Raw genomic sequence first — 10,501 nt, 5'->3', positions numbered from 1 at the left:
GCTCTCAAAGAACACCTTTCCAAACTTTAGCTCCACCGACAAAAGCAGCCATAACTTCAATGCCAAGACTAAGGAGGAGGAGGAGGCAGTCCCTGGTGAAAGCGACATTGCTCGGTCGACGAAGAGACCTCCTACGAGCCCACTGATCTGAGACTATAACGTGGAAGAGCAAAGCGAAGCAGCTGACATCTTTCTCTTTGTTGTTTTCTCTCCCGTCCTGCTAGAGCCACGACTGCACGGACGCGAACATCTTTCTCTGCGGCGGCGAGTGGTGGTCGTCGTTCGATTTTGCGAGACAGAGGAGAGAGAGAGAGAGGAGTGTGTGTCGTGAGAGTTTCAAAAGGAGGGAGAGAGGGAGAAGACGCAGGAGAGAGAGAGAGAGAGAGAGAGAGAGAGAGACTGTAATCAGAGGGAGGAGGAAAGGTGGAATTAGCGCACCACGTGTCGTCCATTGAATGGGTCTTTCCGTGATGACGTGGAGAGGCCCATCTATGCAACACGAAAGAGAGAAAGAAAGTGGGACCGATGGACGGCACTTTTTCCACGTGTCTTCCACTGATTGAACTAGCTCACAGTGACACGGAGTCCCGTACTACCCAATATTTTCTCCTCTTCATGGCTTGTTAGTGGAATGTTAATCCTGCCTTCCCCCAGACACATGACGATAAGGATATTCCACTCTTCTTCCTGGCCCTCCGTCTTCAACTCCAACTCCAAGCTCGACGCTCCCACCTTCTCCACGCAAACGCCCATCAGAACTTCTCTCCTTCATCATGTGGTCGTGCGCTCCGGTTCATCTTCGGTGGCCGAGAACTCTGGTTCCGAACAGAAACGAGCTCACGTCGGTGACGGGTTGCGTGGCGGTGGATTCTGCCGCTGCGGAAGACGGCACTTCATGGAGGCAGCTGTATCGACCGCATCGCCATTCATCCCAATTCGCCCTTCAAATGCTTCTGATTTTCCTTCTGATTATGCGGTACGCATGCTTGTCTCGCTCGCTCTCGTAGTTATAAAGCTTTGTGGAGATGTTTTCATTTCGGTTCTTTTATCGGGCTTCCATGCCGTTTTCGATTTTTTTTGTTTCCTTCACATGAAGTTTCAAATCAAATTTTGGTGAATACGGATAGTTTATTCATCTCGTAGTCGTAGCTTAAGGTTTTTTAAATCAAGTTGGCGATAGTCCCACGTCAGGTCCATGAGAAGCCATGAAATGTTGAAGGAAAGTCGGTGAAATCAGATGGTAAATAACGCAGTAAATGCAAACCACGACTTCATATTCTGTACCGTTGCTCTTCGAGTGAAACTGATCCAGCCGCGTGAACAAAATTCAAGAATCCGTCGTGGGAACTTACTCTCTAACAGTTCCATTCAGGAAAGTGATTTGGTCAATGATAATGTCTCGAATTGGATAAAAGACCTTGACCGCAAGTTGTGGTTAATAGGGGTGAGCAAATCGGACTGCCCGGACCGGACCGGGACCGGTGGTCCGGTTCCCGGTTCTAGGGTCCGCGGGGACCGGACCGCCTGAACCGGATTGATCGATTTTTTTTTTTTTTATCAAGAAAACTCCATGCGCATGGAGTTTTCTCGATCTTGCCTTCTTAGTCCCCAAACAAAATCCTTATCTTGATCTTGCCTCAGTCGATTCCCGGGCCGTTTTTGACCTAAAGGGAGATCGTTTTTGCTTGAATACCATATGCATTTTGGAAACAATCTTGCAAAAAGTTCTCAACTTTGCCTTGAAAGACCCATTTTAGGAAATGAACTTGAAATTTTTTAATGTCCAGTCTCTATATTTTCTAGATTGGGACCGTCCGGGAATGGTACAAATTTTTTTTTTTGGCATGTGTTCAATCCAATGGAACCGCCTGGGAACCGGACCGGACCGGTGGTCCGGTTCCCGGTTCCGGAAAATTGAGAACCGGAACCACCGGTCCGGTTCTCGGTTCTTGAGGGGAACCGGACCGGATCGAGAACCGATCACCCCTAGTGGTTAACATATTGTCCTTATTTAAGTTCGGTCATTGCTGAACTGGGATGGCTAGATTTTGGGCATTCATTTCATTCTGTTTGGAATGCGAGCGATCTGCGTATTTATCAGTGTGATACCAAAGGTAGGTTTTCTCGCTTTAATGTTATGACTCCTCGTTCACCCTTTGAATATGATCAATGTCGATGCTTTAGTTGGAGCTTATGATGTCTTCCCATGTAAGAGTGAGTCAACCCATGCATAGATGAGCCATAGGTACACAGTTTGTTTATTGGACAAATAGGCCGCCTTCTCATGTGGCCGGCTATGACTTTATTCCAACCATTTTTCATGTCCAATGAGTTCACGGAGAGTGTTAGATATGGGGATGTGACATTTAACTTGCATTATCTGCACATAGGCAATTTTGGATAAATATCACGCTCCTAGACCTCAGTGGTATGAGGAGTTGCAAGCTGTGGTCCTTGATAAGGATATGGAAGCTTATGAGGCCGAGGTTAGTCTCCCTTTTCAGATTACCGGAGTTGTCTTAATCTTTGTCTCCTTCGAAAAAAGATTTGTGTCTCGAGTTCATACATAATTATCTGCGGTTGCATTCGGTTACTTTGCAAGATTGCAGGGTATAAGTCCCAGCTATTCAGCAAATTGAAGGGAAAAGTCAAGGAAGTTTTGGAGATCGGTATAGGAACCGGTCCTAATCTCAAGTATTATGCCAATGACAACAATGTCCATGTTGTCGGGATAGACCCAAAGAGAACAATGGAAAGATATTCTCGGGCAGCAGCAGCAGCAGCTGGACTACCATCTCCCAACTTCAAATTTCTCCAAGCAGTATGAATGCATGAACATGGCAATACTAGTTGCTGATATTTGATTTCCTTTTTTGTTGTTTTTTTATTTTTGAATTTGTGCACTTTTGAAGAGTTGGTTATTGGAATTGGTATACCCAGAGGAGATAATTGTGCCTGAGTGATCCATGGTCAACTAGATCATATAAACTTGAACAAGAAGATTCTTCGTGATAATTGTCCAAAAACAAAGAAGAAGGTTTTGTCCAGGAATAATTGAAAATGCATAGGCTGTTGATTATTCTGTAGTGTTTCTTCTAACTTATGTGCAGTGAATTTTGCTCGAACATACAGAATGAAGATGCTTTCTCAAGTAGAAGGTGAATTTTTTCTTGTCTTCAAGATGCTACCAATAACCTTAATGGCCTAGTAATTTGTCAACTTGCAAAGAAGATCATCCAAACCTTAAAGAACTTAGTTGGCAAGATACTACATCTGGTGTGGGGATGGATCAAGAGGGGGAAAATGGCCATGGCTAGCTTTATTGGGCTTAGTCAATCTGAATACCCAAGGATTATATATGCCAGATATGACCTCTGTCTGCCAACTACCAATCTCTATCATGCCTTTTTCTTAGATCAGAAACTCTTTGGTTGATGTCCTCCAGGTTGGTGAGGCTATACCACTAAGGGATGCATCTGTTGAAGCAGTTGTTGGAACACTCGTCTTGTGCTCCGTCAGTGATGTTGACCTGACGCTGAAAGGTAATTACTCTGCAAAGGGCATGATCCCCTTGTTTACCATCTGTCTACTTCTGCACTTCCATAGTGTGAATCTGAGGTGTTGAGCCTCTCTTTCGACTTCCTCAACGGTATGCAAAGTCAAGCAAGGAGTCATTATTCCGATAGCAGCTAGAAAACTTGGCATGTGAGTTATGTAACATTGTTTATTTTGGAGAATTATACTCCTTTGCGGGTTGAGGCCGTTTGGTCCTTTTCAAAGCGTGATCTTTACTTTAATCTCTTTAGAAGTGAAGAGGGTGCTTAAGCCAGGTGGTTCTTACATCTTTGTGGAGCATGTGGCTGCAAAAGGTACGAGCCCAGAAAACTTCTAAACAGTTGTTGCATGAAAAGCAAGAAGTTTGAGTTGACATCACTTTCGATACTTGGTTATGCTTTAGGGTTGATATTTGTTGTTCAAATTTTGATAATTCAGATGGAACAATCCTCAAGTTCCTCCAAAGTATCCTCGATCCCTTGCAGCAGGCAGTTGCTGATGGGTGTCACCTTACCAGAAACACAGGGAAGAACATATCTGAGGCTGGATTCTCTAGTGTCGAGCTTGGCACGGCTTTTTTAGCTAACGCCACCCTTATAAACTCTCATATTTATGGAATTGCCACCAAGTAGTGCCGCGAAACAACCACCAGTTTATAGAGAAGCGGTGAGCATGTCAAATTATCACCTGGGTTTGCTAGTCTAGTCCATTTTGGATAGTTTCGATCTGGGATGAGCAATATAGGAAGCATCGGTATCTTGATTTTGTATAATGAAGAATGCTACAAGTCCTTTGGCCTTAAGTAGATGCACTCTGTCCTTATGATCCCATAATATAGTGCGTATCTACACAGTAGCACCTTCTTGCGCCTGTCTGACTTTGAGCTCTAAGTTATGTGGATCTTGATCAGCACGAGCTGGAAGAAGATAACGAGTATGCGGAATGGTCCTTGCATCATGAAAAACTACCAGCTCGAGATGTCTTTGCAACTACAGGATTGTCTGCGAAAATAACACCATAGACGGGCTTACTGATACTGGCTGTTGATACCAAACATGCTGTTATTGTTCCTGTCTTATGACCAGAAGTGACCGAATCGTGCTTTAAGCCTGAGAAAAAGAAAGATTGCATTATGAGGTGGTTGCGGGGCTGCTGAGGAATTTATCCATAGACATCCGAATCAAACATATCATGAGCGTGGCTATCTGGAAACCGGCAAGTTTTGACTCTGTTCTCAACGAAAAGTGACTTTTCATCACGTCGAAATGTTCTTGTTAACATAATAACAGTGGATACGAATAGGATGCGCATCTGGGTAGGATGGCTGGATGTGTTCTGACTTGTTTGTTCATGGAAAGCATCTACAAATCAAATCATTCCTTTCGCTACTTTTGGCCGACACTTTTAATTAATTCCTTTGGGTTGAGCTTAAAGCCGAAAAGTACCGAACACAGGTGCCCCTGCTTACTCCAGCTTGATCCAGTCCCCGGAAGAATTTGAACTAAAATCTATTGGCCAGATGAACAATGAATGCCTTGTGATTGTGAACTTCTGAATTGGATCTATCTCTCGCGGTCATCTAATGGATCTTGTCCCTTCTCACGTCGGCTCTCTGTCCTTCGCAGTATGTTGAACGAATCTTGATCTTATTCCCAAAATCGAATGGTCGAAATCGCTGGCCGTCCATAACTTATTTCCTTATCTATTCTTTCAGAGGCCAAAAATGATAGGACCAGCCAGGGAGTAACTCGAGCCGGAAGTGAAATTGCAATGTGTTCATACCGCAAGTCGACATGCCAAGTTCATCTCAAGTGTGGCCTGGGGAAAAAGCGGCCTTTTAGCACAGCATGGATGCAGTGGATGGAGCACATCAAACCGCTGCACTAGAAGCAGACCCACTTTGATAAAAATGAATTTATGCGCATCTTTTGCAAGTATTAAAGCTCGATTTGTCATGTCATTTCGTGACACAACGCACGCTTTTCCTTTCATAAAGTTTAAAAAAAAGGAGCTTTGCCCCCTGAAAAGTCAAAGAAGGGCGCGCTTAGAGTGGAACATGAATCATAGAGGGCTGGACGAGAGTGCTTGCAGTTTGGAGCACAGTCCCTTGACAAAGACTTAACATGGTTTGTGTTTGTCTAAAACAACTATTAATCCAAAATTTCTGTCGTGAAATTTCAATGATGATTCACAGCTGTCAAATTCATGGTTAACTCAAAGCCCCACCTTTACTCTCTCTCTGAGGTTTCTCATTTTTGGCCCGACACCCGTATGTATGTTTGTGCATTTTAGCCGGTCAAGAAGAGTAAATGGATTGGTTTTTGCTAAGATGGTCAGAATCCATGTCACTGATGGCATGTAGCTCAGTTTTTTTGAAAGCAATGATCGATTCGAAATTATAACAAAGCGATCGATATGAATGATAATCAATTAAATTGATGTGTAACACGGTGAGAGTCGATAATCCTAACTCTCCATCTAGATAATTGAGAAGGGTCATCCCCATGTCGCCAAGTCGATAGGTCTAAAGTTTCAAAAAATGATTACGCTCATGGAAGGAAACATTTGATACCTATTAAGTCGTAACTTGACAACACTCGAACATGAATAAAAGCCAACCAATTCTTGTAATTTTTGTTTTTTACTATAATGCGACTTCTGGAGATGTCTAATCGAGCAACTGTCGTCTGTCGAGTTGGTCACGCGATACTTAGGATGATCAGCACGTAAATATGGGGTTAAGAACAAGACAGGACCAATTGGGGAAGGAAAAAAGCAAAGGGAATACGCGGAAATACGTAAAAGATGGGGGACCTCGATGCAAATGACGCAGACACCTCCATCCCTTTTCTCTCCGTCTGCAACTGTTAGGGCTCTGGTTCCTTGAGTGCAGTTTCGCGTTCATTTTCCTCAAATTACGAGTCCCCAAGCAGTGTATTTCTCCAAATGACACCCTCTATCTCTCTCTCTCTCTTGCCCTTCTTCCTCGATGACCGATCGCACTGGTAAGTGTTGGCTCCATCTTACTACTTTTATCTGGGCATCCTTTTAGTAATTTCTCGAGTTGTTTATCTCAAATGGTGTTGATTTCGCTTTGGCTAGTGTTTATCTTCTAAAATGTGCTCGACTTCTTTGGCGGGTCTGTTTGCTTCGGCCTCCGGAGATAGTTTTTGGGTAGCCATTTACTGATTTTGGTGTCAAGTTCTAATTATTCCCCATTTGGTAGTCTCTTGGTGAGGGTGACTCGTGCAGGAATGCTGTTAGTGCTGACTTCAGCTGTTTGGACACCTGGGGGCTTTCGATTGTCTAGTCATTTTGGAATTTGTTGTGATAGATGGGATAGGTTTTTCACTGTAAATTTCGGCTTTATTTTGCCAAAGCATGTTTTAGCATGAGATGGTGAAAGCTGAGGGGGAAGAAGGGTTGTTTCCTCATGTGTTTCCGCGGTCCTGCTAAGAAATTCCAGGAACTACTGCGTAAAACCCGAAATTGCATGCCATTGAAGATTGTTGCTCGTTTTTGTTAATCATGACGCCGATGGTGTTACCTTGGAGCCTTGATCTGACTCCCTAGCAATGGCATTCTTGTGAAGATTCTCAGGACCTTAATTTCTTTTTTCGCCTTTAGCTTCCCTGTGAGGTTGTTTTTGCCGTTTTCCTTTATTTGCCAGTATTTCCTCTGTGATTCCTTATAGTTTCTTATCGAAATCTGGTTACTGTAGGCACAGCTACACATTCTTCAGGATGGATTCACATTCTTCCTAGACAGTGACCGTGAAGGAGACATAATTACCCTGACTAGGAGGGTAAGTTGTTTATTCGCCGGTGTTGAATTAATTGTCCTCCTTGGCAGCAATACTGCCTTGTATTTTGAGCGCCAGTGGCAGACATTTATGTATTTGGTGAACCTAATTCCTTGATGGAATCATGAGCTGACATGGTAGACACTATCAGATTCATGTCAGTTGATCATTGTCGAGTTTTAAAAGGTTAAGATATTGGCTTCTGGAGTTATACAGAAAATTGCTAAAACGGGGTCACTCTGTTGTGTGGCTGCAAGGCCACATGGATCACATGCAGCCAGTGGGGACTGGTCTGTGGGCCCACATGAGCCATACTGGCGAACAAACACTAGCTTTTCGCCACCTCCATCAAGATTGGATATCCGGCTTCAATTTGAGGGCCTACCTAATGGTTTACGGGACAGTGATCAGCTGTATCGATCGTCCACATCTTCAAACAGTAAAGGAAGTAGGGGATGGGTGAGAGGCAACCGTCTCTACAATCATCATTATTCTGCTTCTGATGGTGCAGAGCTGTTTTTAAGTAGTCCATCTGACCAGTCTCAGGGTCCCCAATGGACACCTCCAACCATACAAGAAATCAATGTCGAGGACTATGGAACTCCGACTAGAAGGGGTAAGCATCAAAATGTAGATTTTATGAAGCATTCTCACTCTGATATCTTATCCTGTTAGAGTTTGGTTGCTTATTGCTGTCCTCTACTGCAAGACCAGTGTTTTTCTTGCTTTTTTAGAGTAAGAAGTTAGAATTTCATAATTCTGTGGTTCTTTGATGTTCGACCATTTTCTCTGACTTTCAGAGTAGAAGTGAGATCACATCCCAATTTAAGATGATGATTGGCACCGGCTTGGTGATTCACACTGCACAATTTTTTACTCTCTCTCTCTCTCTCTCTGAAATAAAACCAATCCCGAGCCAACAGCTGTGGGATATGTAGGTTTTTCTTGCAATGTGTCAGGTATTGGTGGCTCGAGCAAAAGTTCTTTTGTGTTCACAAGTGTAGTTCATACTAGTATTGGCCTACAATGCCGAAACTACTGAAAAGCGTTCGATCAATTTTCAATTGGTGGGATCCCTATCTGATGTAGGCCATATGTGGCTTATGCATTTTCCATGAGTGTGCTCTTTGAGGATCCATTATTTTGGCATAAATTTGGAAGTTGTATATGCGCCATTTTTCCGTAGAAGAAAAAAAAACATATCAGTTCTAATTGGAGCTGTACTAGATGATATTACTACTGTTACTCTAGGATGCATATATCTGGTTCCTAAACTAAACCTTAGAGTAGCAGATGGCAAGAATGTAGCAGTGTGAGATAAGCTACGCTAACTATTGACATCTCTATTATAGGGAAGCTGAGATAGCTAGGGCGTTCATTTCTTAGATGGCTGGGCTTTCAGCTTTTTAATGCCATCCAAATTGCAAGCTAAAACATTCGATTACTAATTTCGATAGGTTACCAGAGGATTGGGGAAGTTAGAATTGAATATGATATCTACTAATAAGTCTTAGTAATGTTGGCCCACCTCTAGCCCACCTCTAGGTCAATCCTGTATTCCCGTCGAATGTCTGAACCCACATATTTTGAGGGCTGAGTGCTTCCCAGCAATACGGACTTGACCGGCTTCTAGCCACCCCTTGCATGAGATCTCCTTTTGTGTTTGAGAAGTGTAATTGCAGATTCGAGAAGAATTAATAAGATATAGATGGTACATGTCCATCGCCTCGTTTGCTGTCAAAGGTTTCCTGCATAGGCTCCGAATTTGGAACCTACTTTTACTTTCCTTTCTTCCTCTCGGAAGATTTTACTTGTTCGTGGAGCATTCAATGCTAGGATATGTACCATGCTTCAGTGAAGATTTTCTGGATTAAACAGTTTTTGGTGCCATCCCTATGATTCATAGTGCCAACATTTCTGAACTTTTGAGAACTTGTTTTTATCTTGCTAGATCAAGCTTCGCGGTCGTTATCTTTTGCACCCATGATGGAGGTATTGTGATCTCTTCCCATTGTGATCGCTTCCACATTCCAATTGGCATCTCAGAGATTATTCGAATTATGAACTTTGCAGGGAACCACGGTGAATCAAGATAGTTTAGGTTCTTGTTCGTCCCGCTCAGACAGTAGTGAGTCAGAACCTGCATTTAAGTCATGCATGCGCACTCACCGCAACATCTCAAGCCGCCGTTTCTTCATATCCAAGCCGATTCACCCACTCTCCTTTCCCACCGATAGTCCTGCTAGAGAAGCTCCTGATCCTGTGGCTGCTGGAATCTTGGGGCTCGATGCTTCCTCCACTCCACAAAGAGATGCCCATCGTTGGAGCAGCAGCAGCAGCATCGACTTGACAGATGCATCGGAGCCATTGGAATCTGAAATATTTGGCCGATCCTCCCACTCCCACTCATCTGATGATGCTTTCAGATGCGGATTGTGTGAGAGATTCCTTTCACATAGATCGCCGTGGAGTTCACGTCGGATTGTAAGAAGTGGAGATATGCCAGTCGCTGGGGTCCTTTCTTGTAGTCACGTTTTTCATGCAGAGTGTTTGGAGCAGACAACTCCTAAGACGCGGAAAAGTGACCCTCCTTGCCCTGTGTGTGCGAGAGTGGATGAAGAGAATTCCCCGGAGTTGCGAGTTATTTCCAAAATGAAGAGTGGTTTTCCTAGGCTTAGAACATTTTCTGAGGGTGGGCCATCTAGGCCTTCTTGGGGTTGTACACAGGTTGGCGATTGCGTTGAAGGAGCACTGCATGCACCTCCTCGAAATGCCATGATATTGCTGAATAGGAATCGAGTGAAGAAGAACCTCTCTCTTAAGGGCACCATGAGCAAGGAATATCCTGGTAAGTTGAGAAAAACTGGTTCCCATTCTTCGCAGTTTAGCAGTAGAATATTTATGGATCAGAATCATCAGGCAGCGGTCGAGTGCTCTAATTCAAAGGCAGGCCCGAGCTTGAATATTGGATGACCACTTGTGAAAGAGTTAACTTCTAATTGTAATCACGTAGTTTTATCCCTGTGATTTGCCTTTTTGGCTGAAGGGTTTATACCAGTAGGATTTTGAGACTAGAGAAACCTAGTGTTGTTGTATGCTTGTGACATTGTTACTTGCTCAAATCAAGTATGGGGGGTTCGGTGA

General features: G+C 43.6%; 2 protein-coding genes across 4 annotated transcripts; both read left to right on the top strand.

Moving 5' to 3' along the window:
* The first annotated feature begins 614 nt into the window (after positions 1–614).
* Positions 615–4,519, top strand: LOC115727734 (putative methyltransferase-like protein 7A). Of its 3 annotated transcripts, none has more exons than XM_030658016.2 (7): positions 855–976; positions 1,181–1,252; positions 2,391–2,486; positions 2,603–2,821; positions 3,446–3,542; positions 3,807–3,869; positions 3,994–4,519. In XM_030658016.2, exons 2-7 carry the CDS (start codon positions 1,238–1,240, stop codon positions 4,185–4,187), a joined length of 684 nt encoding a protein of 227 aa, XP_030513876.1. In that variant the 5' UTR covers positions 855–976; positions 1,181–1,237; the 3' UTR covers positions 4,188–4,519. The 3 variants fall into 3 exon arrangements, with proteins under 3 accessions (XP_030513863.1, XP_030513876.1, XP_048137187.1); XM_048281230.1 differs by having other exon boundaries at positions 865–976; positions 1,192–1,252; XM_030658003.2 differs by lacking the exon at positions 1,181–1,252 and having other exon boundaries at positions 615–976.
* A 2,928-nt stretch (positions 4,520–7,447) lies between these two features.
* LOC115756299 lies at positions 7,448–10,501 on the top strand. Its single transcript, XM_048280748.1, has 4 exons — positions 7,448–7,456; positions 7,544–7,973; positions 9,309–9,349; positions 9,431–10,501. The coding sequence occupies exons 1-4, from the start codon at positions 7,448–7,450 to the stop codon at positions 10,328–10,330; spliced, it is 1,380 nt and encodes a 459-aa protein (XP_048136705.1). The 3' UTR covers positions 10,331–10,501.

Source organism: Rhodamnia argentea, chromosome 6 (assembly GCF_020921035.1).
Source record: "Rhodamnia argentea isolate NSW1041297 chromosome 6, ASM2092103v1, whole genome shotgun sequence".
In the NCBI taxonomy this organism is placed as follows: Eukaryota; Viridiplantae; Streptophyta; class Magnoliopsida; order Myrtales; family Myrtaceae; genus Rhodamnia; species Rhodamnia argentea.
The sequence above is the reverse complement of the archived record's forward strand: the minus strand, read 5'-3'. Positions and strand labels throughout refer to the sequence as shown.